Below are 23,352 nucleotides of genomic sequence, written 5' to 3'. Positions count from 1 at the left end.
TTGGAAGGATGACCCACGAAATATTCAGCTACGATAGAAAACATATTTAAATAATTTTGCAGTTACAGCCATGAGTAAAAATAAACATTTTTTTATTGATAATCATTCTGATTAAGATCAAGTGTTCCTCTTATGATTAGCATTGTCAAAATAAGCCTTTTGATGTACAAAAAAGCGGGAAAAATCATAGTGAGCAATAGCTCAGTTAACTAATTAAGGCATTCTCAATGTGATTAGCATAGTAGAGGCAAAATGAGAGAAAAGGTAACAAAATTTAAGAACAGAGTCATTAAGACTTCCATACAAACGAATGTCTGCGCCAAACTTGGACAAGAATCAGATCTCTTATGGGCTGTACAGACATGGGGGAACTTTGGTGCTTTATTGGTAGCCAATAAATGCATGGCAAAAATTCCCTAGTTCCTTTAGCCAGATCACATTTACACAGCCTTACTAAAATGATGTCACCAGTGCAATGTTAGATATGTCACATGGTTACTTTGGCTTCACTTTTGTGCAACAGAAGGATGTAATGGCTTAGTATAGCCTCAGAAGAGGCAAGAAAACATTAAAGACTCTAGCATAGCTTCACCCTAATTAACAAAAATCGTCATAGTACTCTCTTTTCTTAACTTTTACTTCAAAGTAAGACAAATGTGTTAACGACTTAACAGTAAAGATGATGTAGGCCTATGTGCTAGGCTATGCTAACTGGCTGGTTGCTGTCACTTTCAATGTATGCCATAAATAATAGTAATCTGATTGGTTTCAAAATAAACTGTAGAGTCCAAACACTACTAAGAGGTTTTTCTTTTACTAAAATCACTCTATATATCTTTTGTTTCTCACTGGTATGAGTTAATTTCTTCCCTCAAAGAGCCCACCCGCTCATAAACCCTCGTGTGACAGCTGCGTCTGTGATTTATTCACTACAACCCGTCTGTCACCGTCTACCGCTCCGCCTGTCTTGAAAAACATACCTCGTATCCTCCTAAGAGCTGGAAATTTCCACAATCCAGGATTCAAGCTGACACTGAAAACATCTTCCATCCAATTATTATCCATTTGTCAATTAAAGACTAAAAGTTGGAGCTTACATCGCTCCAGAGGAGACAGATACTGAGATAATTGAGCGGTGCAGTCTTCAATAACTGCTCTCTCAGAACTAGGAAGACTGTAAAGAAAAAAATACTCTGTAGGATGTAGCCAAGCCCTTTTTCCCTCGTTATCAGAGTCCATAATTATCTCTTCAAACAACATTGGCCAGGAAGTTTGAGTGATTACAAACGTCTGAGTGCCACCAGGGTTTAAAGCGACATTCATTTCTAAACCAAGAGCGCATGCCACTCATTCCCAAACACGTCTTGGGTTTTGATAATTGCAGAAATCATGAGCTCAGTCATGAAATGAACACAGGGTCAAAACAAACCAAAAAAAGAGGAAGGTATGAAGATCAACAGCTGCTTGAAAACTTTGCTGTTTCCTTTCCTCTTCTCACTGATGTTGCACAGTTTCACCCTGGACAAAGTTCATCTTCAGACTTAAAACTGATAAAAACAGCCAGAGGAGTCATCAAACATGACAAACAAATCTCAACTAATGCTAATGCCATGTTGATATAATCTGCAGAAAAGAGGCAAACTGTTTGCATTTATTTAATCTCTTTTGCCTTCTCTATTCCTTTATAAGCCAGCAATGAACATTGCACCCTTTATGCATGTTTTTATTTGGATCTTGCACCTCTAAACTCTTCAAATAAAGCTTTAAACAGCCTGAGTTTTAGTGAAGTACCTACCAGCGTCTGCAGACAGGTTGTCAGAGGAGGCAGTGGGCAAACTGGCACTTCCCAGCCCCCGTAGAGATGAAGTCGGACTCTCCACTGACCCTTGCTGACTGCAGCGATCCAGCTCCATGTTGCTGCCGCTCATCATGCCACACCCTCTGTAACACAGATAAGGGAAAAATTAATATTACAGCACAAAAATGTGGATTTCTATGTCTGTATTCCAGTCTACCTGTGTGCATCTTTTCAGAAACATTAGCCTAACTCAAGCTTATCTTTTTTGAGAGACTGTTTGTGGATGTGGAAGCACTACATTTCCTCTTGACGCTCTCTTATCGCTGCTATGTGCTACCAAATTGTTCATGTGAAAGAGCACACATGTTTTTAGATGACGACAAGTTCTGTCAGGAGTAGTTTCACTTCCTTGTCAGAGTGGCGAGCTTCTTTATTTAGGGTCGATTTCTAACTGCTAGAAACAAATTGTACTGTAGAAGATTTTGGATAAATGACCTTTAAAGTGAGATGTTAACTTTTTTTTAACAGTAGCCACTGTATGGTACTAACAATGTTATTGTGTTAAATTAAATTCCCAGAGATTTCCATAGTAGTTCAATGGGGGTGTCTCAAATTTGCACAATGTCAGTTCATAGAGCATGACTACTTCTACATTTTTTTACTAAAGTGGTCCAAAGCTTTTGAAAATTGTCTCAAATGATGTTACTTGAGTCACTGGCAGCTTGGAGCGGGGATGTAACCAGAGAGGCAGCCAGGGGTAGCATGGACCCCCCTTCAAATTTAGACCCACAAAAAACCTAAACTATGTTTGTCTATTTGCCTTGTAAGAGGTAGAACCTATGTTAAAACTCAATATCCAGACTGTGCCAAGAGGATCTGGCTGCGGACCTCTAAGGTGGGGTGTTTTGGGCTCATATGTTGCACACCTCTATAATGGGGCGACCTCGACTGTGGGGCAGGAAGTGACTTACATTACCCAAGCCAGAACCAAAATGTACTGGATGAAGTACATTCCACGTTCCACTTTCTGTCAGAGGTTGTGGTAAGTGGCTATTTTTCACAATAGCAGAATTTTATGAAAAAAAAAACAAGGCACCTGAACCCTAAAGGTCAAGGTTAGGGTAAGGGGGAATAAAATAAAAAGTAACACACTAAAAACTAAGGAAAAACATGAACAATGAACCCAGAACGCCCCACCTTAGAGGTCTGCAGCCAGATGTGTCTCAACTCTGATGGAATAGGCTGGTCATACATTTTTCCAAGTGTCAATGTAGCATCTTTTACAATGTGTTAATTTTGCAGCATAATAATTTATTTGCATATCTGTTTAATCAGATAGGTGTTGTCGTTGAGTATTCTAGCTTACACTTGCTCTCTGTGTCACTGTGATTTATCTATGTTTTCATATAAAAGCTGCTCTGAAACCAATTGGCCCTTGAGAGATTAATAAAGTTGTTGAACTGAAGTGAACTGAAGAAAGGAGTCCCCCTGCAAAGACTTGCAAACTCAGTCACACTGTTGTGAACCCTGTTTAGTCCTAAGATTTGTGATGTGACGAGACGGTCACTGGCGATGGTCACAGATGTCTGAATCGAGCTTGAATCATGCCGTCTAATGGCGCTGCCCACCATTCAGCTTGCCAAGTAGCAGAGAGCTGGTTTCAGGGTGATGCAAGCGAAAATGTGAAAACAGAAATAGAAAATCTTGGTTTGAAAGGCTGTAATTGCCAACAAGCAGAACATGCCATTAGATAAAATCTGGCTGTGAATTTTGGAAATGATCATATCTCTCTTTCATTTTATTTTTTTACTGCTCACACAGAAACCTCAGTCTGATAAACATTCCCATCCCCTCCATAAGCAGCACACACAAGCAGGATGTGCAGGGCTATACAAGCCAATATGGGAGAAGATTCAAGGATGTGGAAGACAAAATTGTCTTTGGAAAACAATTATTCTCAGCAGCATATTTTGGTAATAACAAGACTGAGCTAGCAAAGCATTTTTGTGTTTATATGTGCCTTAAAATTTTGCTGCAAACCTATGATGGTGATGACTAATGAATTAAGAATGAGCGGGACTGTTAAGGAAACAATCAGTTGTCTTCTTCAATACCAGCAGAATTAACTGGGATGTGTTTAGGATGTCATAAAGTGGCCTGTTACAAGCAGTTGCGAGTTTCATCTTGCTTTGAATCTTTGGTCTGAACTTGGATGTGCATGCTATGAATTAGCCAATAAATGCGCATTTACAAATTAGACAGAGTCCTCAAGCTCACATAGAGCATTTTTTAGGACTCCATAATGTGATCTAGAACATTATCCTCTTTTGTTAGTTTAAAGTAGATGTGACAGAAAGGGTAAATAAGTCAAATTCATTCAGTTACGTGCATACAACCTTTATGCCATAACAGCATGAGTTTGTGTCCCATTTGGGTCACTCCTTTCAAAAAGGTTTGGTCACACCCCTGACTAAGAAGCTACATGTTTTAAATTTTGCAGTTAAAACTCCATGCTTAAGGCTTACTGGCTTGAGATTAGACTGGCACAATAAACCTTGAACACTCACTGACCAAAACAACCCGCCTCCTTCTCCCTGTGTCAGAGATGCTGTCAAATGTTTACAGGCATCTGTGTGAGAGTAGTTCTCCACTCTACTAAAGGTGTGTCTGAACTAATGTTTTGCTTGTCACAAGACCAAAAAAGTCAAACAAAGCCTAAATTTTGGTTTGAGACAGCAGAAAGTGAGCAAAAAATCCAAGCAAGTCCAAAACTTAGAATTCAGGAGTGTGCCTTTAAAATTACAGTGCTCCACTATAGGAATCACAATAAACGTTTGTTTGGCCAAGTACAGGGTAAATTGGTTAAAAAATAAGAGACATTTTGGATTATTTGTGCAACAACTCCCTCTTATTAAATAAAAAATAGCTTGATTACTATAAGCCTTGATTTATATATCATAACTGATTAAATAATGCTGCTTGTTAAAATAGAGCAGCTTGCAAAAAAAGTCTGTGGCTGGTTGGTATTTGAATCCATCCTCTACAGTGGTGGATAGATGAAAAAAGTAAATCCAACCATGATGCATAAACTGTAATAATACTGAATGCTTTATTGTCCTTATCAGCACACTTTAGTTAAGCTACTGCAGAATCTCCCTGCAGCCACAGTGATGTCAAATAAGTCCACCACTGCTCCTTAATGTCTCATTTCATCTAAAAACTCACAGCCAGCTCAGAGGACAAGTCAAAACTCAAGTGTACCTTGTGTTTTTAACCATTGCATTTTCTATACTTCCTGTATTATTTTTCTTACAATCCATAACAACTTCCTTTTCCCAATGAAAACACCATAATCTTCAATCTAACTGGAGCTCCTCATTTCTTTCAAATAAAAGCATATCTGTATCCAAACAGACAGTTAACCACCGACAGTACAAATAAGTGAATTTACAAAAATTGAAAAAGGGGAGATTAACTACATTTAACTACAGAAATTCTGAGATTAATCACAATTTAGATCTTTTGACAGCCCTAGTAATTTAGTTGTGAAGATTTAAGAGCAAAAGATATGCATTAATATCAGGGCTGAAGGATTTGCAAAAATAGTCGAATTGTGATTTTTTTCCCCAATATATCGATTTTAATATGCAGTTATTTTTAGGTTCCTCATCTTATGTGTTGTTCAACGAACACAAGCAATAAATCATTCTAGATTATAACCTACACAATATTAGGCCTAGATCAAATTAACTGGGGATAAACAATTTTTTTAAAAAGTATTGCAATTTTTGCTCTAATTGCTATCAGTTGTCATATTAAAGGGGATTTTTATGTTGTTGCTTGTTTTGATTAAGAAAGCACAGACAAACAAGTTATTAAACTGGTATTTTAACACATTTCAGGCTAAAGAAATATTGCATTGTCTGCAATTTGAAAATTGCAGCAGGCTATATTGTGATTTAATCTAATTTGCAATTAACTGCCCAGCCCTAATTAATACAGAAGATAAAGATGTATTGACTCTAGCCCACTTGCTTTAAAGAGTGAGTAGATTTAGAGCTAAAACAGGAAAAAAAACACATAATCTCCTTCAAAATAATCTTAATTTGTAGCCAAATGGAGAACAGTGACAACCAGTCAACTCAAACCCAAATCTATGCAGAGTCAGTCTTATAATCAAGTCTCATAATGAAACAATTATGTTTTGCAAAATTCATCCCTGGTACAGGTTTTATCAATAAACAAATGCATTGTTTAGACCAAAACCAGTCTCTAGACATGTTTACTACTCCTGTAAATAGAGCATTTACATATGTGACAGAGGATTCTTTGTGTTTTGCAGCCATTCTCAAATGGACACTAGAGGAACGGCATTTTTGCATTCAAGCATTGAGGTTGCCTCCTGGTTTAATGTCAGCTATTAGCTCACATTAATCACATTTATGTTAGCTAGTCATAAAAGACTAAGTGAGGCTTTAGCATCTAATGTCATGTCTTTCTAACACCTGGGTCTTCTTGTTTCATGTCGTGCCTCTAATACAGGCTGAAAATAAAGGCTCTAACCCCACAAAAACAAACTGAAACTACTCTACCTTTTACTTCTAAAAGGAAGGTTAAGATTCATTTTTTATTCACAAGAACAGAGCTTTGTCTTCCATCTTGATCAGTTGGCCGTGATGGCCGCTTATACTGCCAGTGAAAAATGCATGAGCGGACTCCCTAATCAAGGTGACCAATTAGCTTGACTGACAGCCTTTCACTTGTCTCATTATACTCGCTAATGGCTCGGGGAAACAGGGTCCAACCCCATCCCTTCATCTCTCTTTCCTCCCTTCCATCACAAAATGACTCCTCTCCCCATTCATCTGCCGGCCCCTGACTTCCATTCGGCCATAAATCAGCACAACAAACAGATGAGGAGGAGAAAAGGAGAGGGGAGACAAAGGGTTAGGTATTCTCTTTGGGCACTTAGCTAAAGGATCATTTTACAGACCAAAGAGCAGTGATGAAAGGCAGTGGAAATGCTGAGGCAGAGGAGAAAGTGTAATGGCAGCAGGGATTATGAGTACATGTGGATGTGTGCACGTCTCACTCTAGATCTCACAGAGTTGTACCCAAAACATGAGATTTTCCTTCCTTGGTGAAAGAATGTTATAGCTGATGTCCTGGAGGAGGACGTACATGGGGGGGGGGGGGGCCTCAGAGCAAGGGCGAGCTACAAAAAAGACCTTGACTTTGATTAGGACAGCATGCATGACCCTAAAGGCATTTAAGACTGCAGTTAATCATTACCCTCATTACCTATTCATTGGCGGATTATTTTCATGATTAACTGATACAGAATAGGCTATTTAAATAGAGATGTAGCAAGACCTCTTAATATAATTAAGAATTGGTACAAATATGGACAATCTGAGAGAAAAAGAAACTCCAAGACTCTTCTGTTTCACATGCTGAGGACTTTATCTGCTTTGGCTTCTTTATGGTAACAAATGGTGACCCAACTTTAAAAAAATGATGCAGTTTGGACCTAAGATAGTACAAAACATCCCTGTATATCTTCACGATGATTGTTTTTAATTATGGGACTTAATTATAACACTATAAATGTGCAAAAATTGATAGTTTGGAAAGATGAAATATCCCCTAAATATTTGCTTTTGAGTAAGTTACTAAAATATTTACCTTGATGTGAAATCAGACAAAAGAAAAGCACAAAAATCCCTGTTTCTCAGTATTTAACCACTCTCCATGGAATGCCTGGTTTTAGCCTAATCACCCATTAATAAACATCTTAGTTACTAATTACCTCAAAGCAGACTTAATCTGTTCCTCCACTGATACAAAGCCTGCATGAGATATCATAGTCGACCCAGTAAACTGGTTGGACAAAGTTTGTGCTCTGCAATCAACCTCGGCAACGACAGCAACCCAGATTTAGAATGTAAACAATCACGCTACAGCAGATCTGTTGACATGCATGCTCGCCTGACATGTGTACAGTATTAATAAAGCCGTGTGGGTCAGTTTTTAAAAGGGATCAGACTGGGGTTACAGCTAAATAGCTACGGATAGCAGTGTGACAGCGTAAAACGAGACCTGAAATAAACTGCAGTGTTGTTGTTGTTGTGGTGGATCAAGTTCACCAAACTGGTTTCACTTCCTGACTCTTATTCAAAGCCTAAATATATAAGAATGTGACATCGGAGAGTACTGAGTGTCCATTTTGTGGTGAGGTCAAATACAAAGACATGCCAAATGCACAATGTGTAAATTCTGTTTCCATGGGGTGCTTAATCAAAACAAAAACAAAAGATGAGGAGAGGAGACGCTGCTCAGCTTTAACGCCTCTGTTGCTTATGTCTCACATTGAACTGATGACTACGAAAAAATCTACTCAACATAAGATGCATTTACTGGACAGGAAACCACAGTTTAAGTTTCATGGATTAATTTTTACAAAGGGAGAAAAGCAGTTAAAAGTGTCATTTCTGGTTAAAATCACAAGAGAGCTCTAAGAAGCTTTTGTGAAATTCATCCACAAAACAAAAACATTGAAGCACTATTCTAATACATAATCCTTAACTGCAAACTCCACATGCTCTGCAGTGTTGTGTATATGCAGTGGATATGGTCTAATCATGCATGACCCTTGTCCTCTGGATGCATTTCTGAAGTGCAGCTTTCAGCAGCTGGAGATGAGAGACCACAAGATCATGCAAAAGCATGGGAATTGCATGATAGTATGATAATAAAGTCCAGTATGAAAGAAGCATGTAAACAAGAAATTACTTTGCATCTTTGAGGCTGCTTCTAGGGATGCGTAGATACTTGCACAAGACCTGGGTATTGGTGCCAGTGCCAAGCCTAAGTTCTCAAACTCAGAAACATTGCAGATTTTGTATTTGACATCATTGCTGATGTCAGCCTTTTATCATGTGAGTATGTAGTCAATGTCGGAGCGTCTCCAGTTTGTAGATATTTTAACATAAATGAGGATGACAAAGAGGAGGATTTTCTCATGATAATAAAAACTATCAAAATAATTTCAAGAACAGTTATGGCATTAAGTACTCATATATAGACCTGGTGTTGGTGAGTACCAAATGTAAGTACTTGTACTCGTACTTGTTCTGGAAAAAAGTGGCATCCTAGGCGTCTCCTAGCCTGTAAATATATAGTGAATATATCAAGTTAAAAGGTTTAAAGCAGGGGTCATCAACTACATTTGTACAAGGGCCATCTTTTTTCTTGGAAGATGTTAAAGCATCTGGACTTCACAAAAACTGAAATTGAAGAAATATTTTGGTTCAGTTAGCATATTTTTTTTCTTCAAAAACACAATACATTTTTTGCTTTGGCAGTGAGATCAGTCCCATTCACAACAACTGCATCTGCCACTAGGGGGCGTTTACATATATCTGAAGCTGGCATGATGTCCATAACTGCTTGATGCTAAAATGCTGAGTTGTGATGGGTGGGAAAATGGGCAGGAAGCCGGTCTATTGTTGACTCTTTAGCAGGAAAAATTAAACTCTCAAAGTGCCTGAAGTGGAGAGTTGATGTGGAAAATGACTTTATGCTTTAGTCAAGAACGGTCTAATGAGTTTGTGTTTATCATGCATCATGTTCACTACTAATGACTGATGGATGGATCTCTGTAAAATGGATCAAACATTAAGCTGATGTTTTAGAGTCTATGGGGATATTTTCAAACAACATACCCTAAATAGCACAAAATATTTTCCTCTGCACATGGGGAGTTGTGGCGGGCCTGATGTGGCCCCCAGGACGCTAATTGATGATCACTGGTTTAAAGAATGGTGTCAACATAAAATCCTCTAAAATTTTTTGTTCATAGCATCATATTACCTCTGTGACCCTAAGACCCACTGATGACCTGTGGCTTGTACAAACACAATGAGACGTAAAGCTGATGTAGCAGTGAGATTAAAAAGCAGAAGTCTGCGCATTGTGTTGTGTTGTATGTCGATATATGTGCATTCTTGTTACCGTTTGTGTCCATCTGCTCTTCATGGATTAACACATTTTGTCAGTGGCCTCAACTGAAAATTAAGTCGGCACATATCTTACAAAGAGCAGAGCTAAACAGAGCGGAGTGGCACTTCTAGCGAAGACGGACCAGAGCGCATGCTGTTGAATTAAAAGGACTGAGTATAAATAGAGCAACTTTCTCCAGGTTGAACTTCATGTTCTGATCGCTACTCAGACAGAGTATGTGGAACTTGAGGGTTATGGAGTGCTTTTATTTCTTTTTTTGATTTAACAGTCCATAATTCAAACCAACAACTCTTCAAAATGGATAGAAAACACAGTCAATGGCAGAGATAGCATAAGCCGCACCAAACGTGAATGAGACACAGCAACAGAACAGCAGCTTTCAATGACAGCTACTTTTGTGGAACATCCGGCATTTTCACAGCTATAATAAACATAACATGCCTGTCATGGCAGCCATGACACGAAGTGGACCAGTAAAACTTAAATCTAAGAATTAGGTATCGTAATACTAAGTTGAAAACATATAAAACATGAGAGTAGCCATTTTGAACAGATGTAGATATTTCAGTGCAAAAAATGTACATATTGCACCTTTAAAATGACAATTCCTTTCAGTTGCAACGAACTGATCAAAGATTAAAAGTGCAACACAACTTACTCGAGTTAATGTTGACTCATAATTCATGCAGAAAAGCAGGCCGACTCAGATTAAACCCAGGTGGAATATAAAGAACGCCTTGAAAACCAAATGCGTCCCTCCCAGTAGACATGTGTAACCTTTAAAAAGCTTTCTATATGTGTTTTCTTTGTACGTCACAAATAGCACAAAGAAGAAAGGCGCTCATTGTGTCTGCACTGTGATAGCAGGATAGTAACCATGGCTATACAGCCTTATAAACCACATCTTTGAAACAAAGCTCCATTAATGTTTGACACTACTCCCTGTTATCTTCCCCAAACTGCTCTAGCCTTATCTACTTCTCCCTCAGCTATCTCCGACCCTTATTCATTACAGCCCACTTTCATTTATTTGCACGGCGTCACGTAGAGAAGCAGCACGCATTGTTCTTCATCAATTTCACTTCCTCTAATCCTCTTAATCTTACAACTAATTTAATCTCACCATCAGGGTAAGATCCTATAAAAGAATACGATAATTAAAGTAGGGAAGGATTAGAAGAAAGGGCAAAAAAGTTTTCCCAAATGCCATCTGTCAGTCTCTGCACATCTTCAGTTTTAACCACTGAGCTCCTGATAGAGCTGTAAAAACAAGCTGAGGCCTGTGGGTACCAAGGAAAGCGCTGTGGTTTATTACGTACTTCCTGAAACTAAATTAACTCGAACACCTTCCTGTTCACAGAAGAGCATCAACACTTCCCCTCACCTTTTGGTAAAGTTAATCTTAGACTGAGAACTCGGGTGGTCATAAAAACCTGAACTTAAAACTTCCACCTGATGCTAGGAAAGTCAAATCATAACAGTACCTGCTTTGACAGCACAGCAACAAACAAACACAAAAATAGCAAGCTTACACCTGCACCTCTCTATATATAAAAACCTGCAACTCAGTAGTGTGGTCAAAATGTTGGTGCTTTCAACCTGTGGCTCCTTTATGATAAGTTGTCTTTTTTAGGTCTAAAAGAGCTTTAAAAAATATACAAAATGAAAAAGGGAGTGTTGTCAGCAAAATGACTTAGTGTATGCCCCATATTCAGACAGTTTACCACATATTGACAGTAGTCAAGCAGCTGGCCCCAGTAAAACTACCAGCCATTGCATGTAAGCTACATATTGCTGTCATTGGGCCAAAACCTTGTATCTCCATTTTTCATGATTTTAATCTTTTTTATATAAATCAGTGCTATTGGTCACCCTTTACATCTGTCAGTGGCTTTTTAACACATTTTAAAGCAATAAAAATTGACACAAATATGCTGACTATGACTCTCAGTGCTAAATGAATTGAAAAATACAACATTTTTTCCATTCCCTGAAAAGTTGTGATTTTCAAGATAGGGGTTTTGGCTCGACACCAGGAATATGAAAGAGCTAGAGGACGCAAGAAAGAGAGTCATCCATTGTTATGTCTTTCTATTAAGTTTACTGGATGAGTCTTGAGTTTTATGAACTGCCAACTCAGTGTTTCCAAACCATTTTTCCTTGGAACCCCCCCTAAATGTACTTAAGAAAAGCGGAGCCTCCCCAGGACCCAAAAGTGAAGAAAAAGTGACACATTGCTGTCAAAAATCAACATCGATTTTAATCATTTTACTGATTAAACCCTACAAAAAGGCCTATGAATGCTTTTCTTATCTAAAGACCTTTGTAAAAATACCTAGTAACTGCTATGTCATGGTTTTAGTCATTATTTGCAAATCCTTTTTGGTAGCCTCAGATCAAACAAAGCCCCACCCCTCCTCCCCAGGGGGTCCTGGACCCCAGGTTGGGAACCAATGTGCCAACCCATATTTTAAAAGAGCAGAAACACAAACACTCTGGAAAGAAGTCAGGTGTGTCAAAGGGCATAATTTTGGCTCTTGAAAAAGACGTTTTTTTAACGTTTTCATTAATTTGTCTCCTGAGCAGAGCGAGGTTGAATACCACTGCTTTAAAGTGTAGGAAATGTAAGAAGTAGGTCTAATGGTGGAGCCTAAAAAAAGACTAACTTATCTGCTTATTTGGCCCACATACAAAGCTGATTTAGGGAGATCAGCTGATACCAACATCAAACCAACAACATCTGCAATTTTCCCTCCAATTTCAAGGACCTCATCATTGGAACAATCTACTGATTCGTATTTGAGATTGCATCATCTTAAACCCATTCAAGAAACAGACTATTTTTGGTGGACCAGATCTTAATCAGCCTCTGACATACTTGTCTTTTTCACTTTTTGCTTTTGTATTTGTCTTATTAGCATATCATTCTTACTATATTTTACTAGCACTTTTTCTTTAGTTGTACTATTTTGATGTTCATTTGAATGTTACATTTATCACTTAGGAGGGCCACATGACAAGCCCGTATAGGCTTCTTTGGTTTCTCCTGCACATTTCTCTAATTATTATGACAAAATTTTCATGCTCTGCATGTATTGTATTATTTGTTTTATTCTGTATCTTTTTCTTTTCTTTTTTCACATGCGCAATAAAAAATATATATTGTGCATCCTTGATCCTTTTCTATTCCTCTTTAAAAAAAGAAACAAAAAAATCTCCTTTGATGACCAAAAAAAGTACCAAAGCGATATCAGGGAAGCTGCAGCCTTTTATTAATACAATTTATGTCTTTTTAAGACCCAAACTAAGGCAAATAACATCCTGCACAACATAGCATTGGTTCATTTTGGATTTCATGTTGAGCCACAAGGCTTTGATTCCCATCATACCAGTTAAGATAGAAATCTTTTTTTAGAAGTAGCCTGATAGCGGTTGTTTGCCAGACATTTCCTGTATTTAACATGGTGAGGGCAAATTTCCTTTGACTTGCATTTAGCCATAATTTTCTCCTTCATTCCTCTGTTGGAGGTTTGGGGATGCATACGTGTTGCACTGCAGTAAGTGCTGTAAAAGCTGTCGCATGGCCACATGAATTAGAAAATCCAACAAATTAAAAAATGCTAACAAAATAACATTGATTTAAATAGCACTCTCAGACGTCTCTCCGTCAACGTGCCATCTAAATTTTAAGATTTTTTCAAGAGTAAAAATAAGACTGTTAAAGACATTTGATTCATCATTCGACTTTTGTGAAGTTTATTCTGTAGGAACCCCGTTTAAAAATGTGAGTTTAATAATACCAGTTTAAGAGAAAAAACATTATCTAAATTGCACTAATAAGATTGCAACTTTTGGCATTATTGTGCAATTTAGACATTGTGCAAGAGTTTGCTTGCACTGCTTCATAACAGAAAACAAGAAATTGCACAATACTTAACTGTACTTTACTGCATAAAACTTGGACTTCTGTGGCCATGGTTGCAAAACAGATATCAAATCTCATTTTTTATACAGTTTAAAATTCTAGTATTGTGACAATGCTGATTTCGACACTATCACTTCCTCTCCTCTCAGTCTGTTTGTAAGAGATGTCAACATTTACATCTTTACAAGGCACCAGGACAACTTAAGAACCATCAGCTGGCCTGTGAAGGAGCACAACTGGTGTCTCTCTAGTGTCCAGGGCTTTTGGTCTAAATATGACATCTAAATATGAAGATTTTTACCTTCTTTCAAAGATCTTGAACACCTTGACACTATCAATCACAACACAATTAGAGTTTATGTTGTTTTAAAACACAGTCCATTGAAAATCATACATTTTTCCAGCCTCACTGAGGGCTTACGTAAGAGAAAGACGCCATCAGGTGCCTACCTCATGCTGGAGAGGTCCTTGTCAGGCCGCCGGGCACAGAATGCCCCTGGATCAGACCGGTGTCTCTCTAAAGCCCCTCCATGTGTAGTAACAGAACCCTGTCTCCACACGAGTCATATGTGTATTTAAAGTGTGCCTCAGCAGGAAAAGCAGCGCTCCAAATTAAATCAACCATATCTCAGATATAGCATTCACTCATTGGCCTATGAGTTGTATTTTAGAGCGATTCTAGGTCTGTCAGGCAGCAACAGGATGCTATCTCTTCAGCAGCACGGACGGGGCCGTGACAGAAACGAGGAGGGAGGGAGAAGCAGCACGACTTGGAACGATAGTTTAGCAAGCAAAAGGCAATTCACACCCAAGTGGACTCCAATCACATGGCGATCTATAAATTCTGCTTCTATTGGTGGCCACTGACTGCCAGACTGGGACACTTTGGGAGTTGCCCGGGGCAACAATCTGTTCACCAAGAGCCCCTCCTGTCTGGCAACCTTCACTGACCGGGTGACACGCCTTCCCACGTTAAAGCACTTTTACATTCAGAGTCACGCATGGTGTCGGCACATGCACAGACACACCTCCGGTCATGATGAAGAGGTCGACCTGTCTGCAGGAAGAAAAGAGAGGAAACGTGCTGTTTTCCACTGCGGTCACAGGCCACAGGAGGCAGACTTCTCAAACCATCTGTGGCTTTTAAATGATTCAGCACATCAAAGTGCTGCCTCATAAGGCGCATGAGCACGTGTGTTTGTGTTATGATTTTTTTTCCACATTTAAAATCCCTCTTTCTACCACTAATGCATGCTGATTGCTTTGCAGATATTATCCACAGTGACTCCTTATGGTACTTGATCATTGAGTTTCAGTGCATGGTGACCGGGGACACTTGTTGATAAAACACATTAAACCCAAAGATAAACTTGGAACACCAGAAAGCCACAACTGTCGCTAGCTGGCTCAAGGCGTGTTCCCACATGTGTCTCAACAAGGTGTATTTTTATCAGCGCAGAATGTCGGCAATGTCATAACAGGAGAGATGGGCCCTTACTAGAATTACCACAGACATAAGGGCCCTTGAAATTCGATCGGCAAACTGTGTTTTTCACAGTAAAACACTCCCACTCAGCTTCTGCTGACTCCAGCAGCTTGAGACGGTGGAACATCTGTTTGTCTGAGGAAGTCACGGCTGTGTGTTAGTCTTTATCACGCCGCCTCAGACAAAGCAAAGTTTATTCTGAGGACTTCATTTGATGTTTTAATAACTGCAACACAAGGTCCCTTCTCTGTTTCTGCTTTTGGCTGCTGACTCAGACAGTGGAGTGTATTCTTAGGCTAGTGCAGACTCAGGTCAAAACACGTGCAGACATAACTGCTAACAAACAACTACATGCGATAGGTGCCAGACAGAGTTCTCCCCATGCTTAATCCTTTAAGACAGTGGTTCTCAACTGGTGGGTCGGGGCCAAAAAGAGGGTCACAGAGCTGTTTTCAGTGGGTTGCAAATAGGGGTGGGACAAAAAATTGATACACTGAAATATCGTGATACTTCCTGGCGCGATATTGTATCGATATTTTAAAATTTAGTATCGATATTTAATTAACTAGCTAATTATTCACTTTGTTGGTGAGGTAGTTTGTGGTGTAATTTCACCCCCTGACCGCTAGTTGGCGGCAGGCATCACTAGCTGGCAGTTGACTCTTGCCTCTTCTCTCTTGAGACAACGAGATCACATGAGACTTCCGGTCTGTGTGAGCCGGTTGCTTGTACCTAGCCAGCAGAGTGACTTCTGCTGCATTCATAGTGGATGTGTAGACTTATTTTGGCTTCCAAAACATTAAAGACAGCACAAACTTACACAGGAGTTAGACAGTCGTTTGCAAGATGTGCCATGCCAGAGTAAAATACTGAGACAACACAACGAATCTACTAGTTAGGCATTATTGCATTAGTGCTACAGCTAATGGCTAACGTCAACAAACAAGCCTGTTGAAGCTACCGCTGGTCTCTACTCATACAACCATAATCACAGTCGTATTGTTTGTAAGGACCTGTCCCGTGTAGTGTCGTTAAGAATGACGGCTTCGGTAACACAAGAAAGAAATACTGGCCTGTCACGTCATGCCCTCCGCAAAACACAGTCCATCAGTCTTAAAGCTGGACATGACGATCAGCTCGTCTCCCATAATCTCCCTCCGCAAACACATTATGTGATGATGTAAAAAAATTATAAAATATGAAATATAAAGGATTGGAGTACATTTGCTCTATAATAATTTATTCCCCTTTTCTTAAAAAAAAAAAAAACACAGTAGCATTTTAATTCAGTGCAACAAATGGGGAAAATCTTCATCTTCAGATTGAACAAAGATAGGTAAAATGCGAGATGATGCAGGACTATATATTTTTTAAATAGCTTAATTCTACATTGTTAAATTCGATATTAACTTAAAATTACATAATAAGTTATACATATATATACTACACACATATGTATAGACTTTATGCACTTCATATTCAGTATTTAGCTCAGTCTGTGTCAAATTCTTTGAAATTGATACTAAATTGTTGTGAATAAACTGAGAAATCCTGCACTTGACCATTTTATAACTATTTTGTATTCTCTAGTTAGACATATTTTGTGATGTATCGTTATACACATGTGATGTGTATTTTTCCTGATATAGTCTGTAGGCATCATTATCATTCATCTTTTTCACTGGTGTTTAAAAAGCTAACTAAAGGTTGCAAAAATCGGCAATATCGTAGAATCGCAATTTAAATCGAATCGGCACCTAAAAAATCGTAAAAAATCGAATCGGGAGAAAAGTGAATCGTCCCAGCCCTAGTTGCAAATGTGTTCCTAGAAACATGGCTGTATTCACTCTGTTTTGCTGTAATAGCTAGTAAACTTTGATTATTTTCTTGAGATCTTGACTTATTCATCACATTATTTTTAAAATAAAAAAGCCCATGTTCTCATGATGTTGATTTCTCAAAATCTCTAAAAACCAAATAAAATTTTCATTATCACAGTAAAGCTTAGGTCAGGCCCAAAAATTACTGCTGAACCTCCCTGAGCCCATGCACTTTCTCTCCAAGCCCAGCCTGGACCACCCAATTAACTGTTTTTATGGGCCCCAGCCTGATGTAAACCTACCTTTTCTGGCTGTTATTATGTATATTAAAGTTTAAACTATAATTCAGTTTTGTTTTAATACCAGAAATCCGTCCAGATAAGAGCCTAATGAGCCCAATGCAGAAGCATGTATTAGAGATTTGGCCTATTTCTTGTTAATGATATTTGGCGCGGTGAGGATGAGGAGCAGACGCACAGAAGTCACTGTTCACTAAGCATGCAGAGCTTTTTGGAGAGCATCAGTCTGTTAACAGGGACTACAGTCTGCACTGTTCTTTGCTCTCTTTACTGGTAAACTTAGCCACATTAAAACAATTTGGTGTCTTTTTCCTCCACCAGTGCAAAACTGCATAATCCCTCTGCCTCATTATTGACTGTTATTAGGTATATTAAAGCTTAAACTACAATTCAGTGTTATTTTAATGACAGACATCTATGCAGAAAAGAGCCTAATGAACCCAGATTATAAGCATGTATTACAGATGTGGCCTATCTATTGTCAAAGATAAAGAGAGCAGTGAGGATGAGGAGCAGACGCGCAGAAATCACTGTTTACTTGGCATGCAGAGCTTTCAGAGAGCATCAGCCTGTTAATAGAGACCACAGCTTACATTCTTCTTCTCTCACTTAAACTGGGTTTATTTGCTTCTTTTTTTCTTTCTCCTGTGGGTAATCGCACCCTGTGCTCCATCTCCCTCATGGGGCATTTCCACTAGGACTTTTGGCCAAACCAAGCCGTGCTGATGTACTTTTCCATAACCAGTTTGGCCAATCAGGCTAAGCCAAGCTGTGCCCAGAATGGTCCTGCTTGTAGGCACGTTTAAGTAGCAACCGCTGCACCAAACTTTAAAATACTTGCCAGATTACCAATAGAAGAAGGAGAAGAAACTTTAAAGTAGAAAAACTGGCCACCCCCTGAATGAAACAAGACAGCTAATTAACATCATCAACTCAAAATGCTCAAACGCCGTAGATGCGTCCTCAAATGGGTAGCTTGGCTGTGTTTGAAAAGCAAATCCGCTGTGGGACTGCCATGCCGAGTCAAACCAAGTAGAGCCAAGCTGCTCAATGTAATGGAAAAACCCCATCAGGCGACCCTCACTGCACTATTTCACTGTGAGCTCATGGAGTGGAGCAGGCTCGCGGTGCCACTTTTAGCAGCTTTTCTCCCTCATTTTCTTGGAAACATACGTTTAAAGTAAACTGATATAATGTTTAGTAAATAAACCACTTGGACTGTAGTTTTTATTGAAAAGACTTCTTAATCAAGGACACATGAGCAGCGGAGCCCTGCAGTCTCTAGTTGTTCCAAATTAATTATTAGAAAAATAGACAAAAACTAAAAAAATCTAGGGTCCAATGTGGTTATCCCGCCATGTCTGACAGGCCAACTTTGACTCCCTTTGAACCTAACCTGGCCTGGGTCCAAGGAGAGGAACAGGGATCCTGGTCTGACCCAGCTTCAGGCTGTGGGCCACATTTGGCCAGCCTCTGTCTAAGGTAGAGATGCTAGCAGAAAACTGAAAAAAAATAGACAGATGCATGTCCACTTCAGGCTTCTGTAGTGGTGCACTTTTTTAACTTGTTTGCTTGTTTGTTCATTCATGTTTCGTGCCTTTTGAGGCCTAAACAAAAGCATTTTTCAGTAATAAATCTGAGCTTGTGAAAACTTTTAAATTTTGTTTTTTCAGTAAGAAGGTGTCAGTGGATCCTAAGGCTAGACCAATTGAAAACCACTGCTTTAAAAGGTAGAATTAAACTCCTTTATCAAGTCTTCTGTCAAGAAAGATGGATGGATTCATCAACGTCATGTTAACATAATTAATTCACAGCAACTCATGAGAAGCACTTCCATTTTTCACCAAAAGATGCGTCTGAGTGTCTCCCAATGACAGCTTTGTCCCTGCGTGACAATATCAATGGAACAAGGCCTGTTTTTTTGTTTCTTTTTACAGTTCTGTCTATTGTCCCGCAGCCAAAACAAATTTACAGCAATGTGACACAGCGGGGGACTATTTAACAGACCCATTTTCTGTGTTAATTAGAATTGAAAAAGTCACATTACTATGGTGAATAGAACAAGGCGTGCATTGAGGACTATGCCGGAACAGTTTGAATGATCACAAGGCGCAAGAATGGAGGCTGATTCAAGGAAGAATAATGATGCTGTGAAAGGAGCAGGCACAGTAAGATTCACACAGATGACTGCACTAAGATGCATGTGTGCAGCTTATATTCCATAAGGTGCCTTAATACTATTTATAGTTTCCCTATCAGAGTGCAAAACACATTTCTGCATTTGAACTAAGTGTGTTATGTAAGTGCTAAATTATAGAATATAATGAAACCCTGGTGTCATGTCTGAACTACAGTTACATCAATTATAATGCAAGTCACAGGAAGGGGACTGCAGTGCAGGCATGCAATATGTGCTACAATGAGAGGTTTTAGTTTGATAAATGAGTAGCATTCATCTTACTGTGAGTGTATAGAGCACTATGAGGTATAATTAAACCAAGATAGACTTCTTATTGTACAGTTGCCTTATCCTAAACAATATTTGGACCAAGTGCTTCTTAAAAAAGCTGGTATACAGTCTGGTAATTTCCTGTATGCAGCATATAGAGAAGTGTAAGAAATGTACAATCAATATTTGGGGATTTTGTTAGAAAAAAGCTGTACAATTTATGCTGGACGCCTACATAGCATTCTCTAATACTGAGAAATTTACAACTGAGACATTAAAATCAGCTTGAATCTACAAAAATAAAACTTCCATTTAACATAGCTGACTTAAAAAGCAGTGTCATGCTTTTAAAGTGGAGTCAACTAATGCTGAAAACCTTAATTTCTAAAGAAATTGATTGTAATCAGATGACTACAGCCTTCCAATAACCACTGCTTCATGAATGTGCCCCTTGGTTGAGAATCTACAGCAATGTCATGACTTCATTCCTACACTAAAACTGGCATCATTCTAAAATTTCACTCACAACATGATTACTAAAAAAAGATAAATCAATAACTGAGACATTCACCATTATAGTCCCATCCAGATATGACCCTAGTGGTCCAACCAGTTGAGGGATTAATAATTAAAAGCCAAACAAAAAGTTCTTTGATAGTCTTACCTATGCAGCTTCTTAGGTGGGGGAGGTGGTGGATTGGGTTCATTGTTGGCAGGTCCCTTTCCTGCTGCCAGCAGCTCTGATGAGCCACCATGCAACGGTTGCCTGGCCGGCATGCTCCCGTTATGCTTGCACTCCTCCTCTGCACCGGTGACTGCAGTCTCCCCCTGACAGGCACCATTGTTGGGGACAGTCGGGGGGGCCGTGCCTGGCTCTGTCATCGGAGGGGGGCTGCTGTGGGCCTTCCAGTCCTTGGCCTCCTTCCAGACAGCGGCACCATTGACTAGGCCCGTCACCCGAGAGGTTGTCTCAGAGTTGGCAGCCGGCTTCTTCTTGTCCCCTTCTTTCCGCTCTCTTTCCTCCTCCTCTTCTTCCTCTTCGATTCGACAGTTCCAGCCAGAGTTGTGGTGGTGCTGCTTGTGCCAGCGTTCGGATGCAACAGTGCTGGGGCTTTCGGTGTTGACTTTGAAGTGGCCCTCTCTGGTCGCAGTGACAAGGAAAAGCATGGGGAGCTCAGGGAGGGGAACTGGCGAGGAGATGGAAGCAGAGAGACTGGAGGTTCCAAGTCTGGGGAGTTCTGGGAGAGGAACAGGGGAGGATATGGACGGTGAAAGGCTGGAGGTGCCCAGCTTGGGGGAACGGCTCGTTCTTTTTGGAGGAATTGGTGGGCTGGACTGGGACTTGGGTTGGAGAGTTGGGGTAGCTTCTGTGGTCAAAGAAGGTGCACTGTGGCTGGGACTGGGCCATTTGAAGGCAGGGCTGCTGGGGTCTCTGCGTGCTGTGGGGCTGAAGTTGCACTGGGTACTGACGGCTGAATCTGGACTGCTCAGGTAGAAAGTCCTATTGTTCTCCTCTGTGTGAGTGGCCATTACAGTAATGGTGGCCCTTTGAGTTTCCCCTGTAGGCTCAGAACCCTTCGGTGAGGTCTTAGTGTGGTTGGGAGACTCTGGATTGGATTGTACCCCATTGGATTGCCCCTCATTTCCTTGCGGCCTGCGCTTTTTCTTGGTGCTTTCTGCATAAATGGGTTCTGAGTTTGGCTTACCCTCAGGAGAACTTGGGGCTGACTCTAAGCTCCCTGTGGCTGATGGGCTTCTGGGGCTTCCTGTCCGAACTAGTTTACCTCCTGATCCCTCTCCACCCGGAAGTGAATCTGTACTACTTCGATAAGAACAAGTTGAATCGGATAGGCTTGTCTGTTGAGACAGGACAGGAGGAGACTGGAGGGATGGTGGAGGATTGTTACTGGTGGTGTCCACGCTTAAGGCAGTGATTGAGGAAGTGCTGGAAGTCTTAGTTGTAACAGTAGTAGTACTCCCACCACTGATACCATTAACGTGAACTATGGCAGGATTGGAAGGGACGATATCCGCAGGAAAAGGTATCTCCACAGATGTCTGATTGGACTCCTGATGATTTGTCTTGGCAGAAATTCCATTGTAAGTGCTCTTGGGTTTAGCTGTGGTCTGCTGCCTACAATTGTCTCCATTGGCATTCTTCTTCAAACTCTGAGAACTTCTACCCTCCTCCTGAGTGACGAAGATGTTGCTGATGATCATAGAGTCTTTGGGCAGGATGGTAGGGGATAAAGAAGCCAAAGAAAAGCAATTGTTGAAGTCCTTCTTCTTCTCAGGGCTCTTGATAACAGCATCTCTGTGAGCCTTATTGCAGCCATTGCTGTCAATGTAAAGAGATGATAAGTCCAAGAGCTTCTTCAGGCCTAACCGCTCAACTGGGCTCTTTGTGTTCTCCTGTAACACAACAAAGGACAAATAAACAGTATGCATTACACTAGGCAGTAATAAGATTCAGTGGTCGTTAAAGGAAAGGCAAGTTTGCGAGAATCACCTGCTCGATGTTCATGTTGACATCTGTTATCGACTCATTGGTGTCGAGGCTCATCATAGTGGGTTTGACAGCGATGGTTGGCTTGCTGTATGGGGAAGGCAAAGTCACTCCAGCTTCTTCATCACTTCCCAGGCTGCTCTTCAAACAAGCGGCTGGCACACTGCCACCCAAGCTGCCGACAGCCTTGCGGTGCGCACTGAGCGGGTGGAAGCAGTTCTTACAAGAGCCGGGTTTCCACACGTGTTCTGCAAAGTCACTGCACGCTGACATCTTTGGACTTCTAAATCAAGATATGGTCAGAAGTGGATGTTCACTGATCCAGAAGAAACAGCGTGAAGTGTCATGGCTGGCCCAAGCGAGGTTGGAAGAGGTTGATCAAAGGGAAGTATGCAAAGAAAAAAGAGAGAGAAGAAGGGGTACACTGTTAGCATAAAGCACAACTTTTGCATATGGTGAATCACTAAAGGCCTTTGTAACCAGGTTATACTGTTTTTATTTCTAATACATGTGCCTTTTCTGAAAACATACCCTAGCTTACCTGGAATTTTCCAGCCAGCCCCCCAAAATTTCAATGTGCGAGCAGGAGGGCGTGATGTTTTTTCATTTTAAACAACCAGTGAATATAGCATTGGACTCTATAGCTTCCTTAGCCATCTTGGATTTCTGCCGTCTTTTTTATGCCACCCTCCCTTCTGACAGGGAAATGTCACTATTCCATGGGACGTGGATTTTTAAATCCGTTTTTATCAGGTCAAATGCTTTTGCATCTTGCATTAACTTGCACACTCAAAACGACCTAAAACCATGTTTTATTTAAGCCTAATCCTGATACTACTAGACATCAAACGTATTATGTTTTTTCTGTGCAATGAATGAGCCTTAGAATTTAAGGTGGAGCAATTTTGGGAAAATGCATGTCCTGACTTTTTGTTTTGAAATTCGGAGGAAAAAAAAAACGTGTTTGTTGCATAACTGTGAGTATGCATTCATTACAAACAATGTTATCAGTCCCTCTAGGTGCAATTACTTTGGAGCATCTTGCAC

At 40.1% G+C, this 23,352-nt stretch overlaps 1 protein-coding gene across 1 annotated transcript in view; it reads right to left on the bottom strand.

Annotated features, from left to right (window-relative positions):
- The window catches only part of LOC121525251 (inactive tyrosine-protein kinase PRAG1-like), a 40,622-nt gene that overhangs the window by 8,304 nt on the left and 8,966 nt on the right, over nucleotides 1-23,352 (bottom strand). Inside the window, exons 2-4 of the mRNA XM_041811136.1 lie at nucleotides 22,309-22,654; nucleotides 20,464-22,211; nucleotides 1,796-1,941 (exon numbers count right to left, since the gene is read on the bottom strand). Coding sequence (XP_041667070.1) covers nucleotides 1,796-1,941; nucleotides 20,464-22,211; nucleotides 22,309-22,578 — 2,164 coding nt within the window. The 5' untranslated portion in view covers nucleotides 22,579-22,654. The remainder of the gene's footprint in view (nucleotides 1-1,795; nucleotides 1,942-20,463; nucleotides 22,212-22,308; nucleotides 22,655-23,352) is intronic.

This window comes from Cheilinus undulatus, linkage group 17 (assembly GCF_018320785.1).
Source record: "Cheilinus undulatus linkage group 17, ASM1832078v1, whole genome shotgun sequence".
In the NCBI taxonomy this organism is placed as follows: domain Eukaryota; kingdom Metazoa; phylum Chordata; class Actinopteri; order Labriformes; family Labridae; genus Cheilinus; species Cheilinus undulatus.
This window is presented reverse-complemented; position numbering and strand designations above follow the sequence as displayed.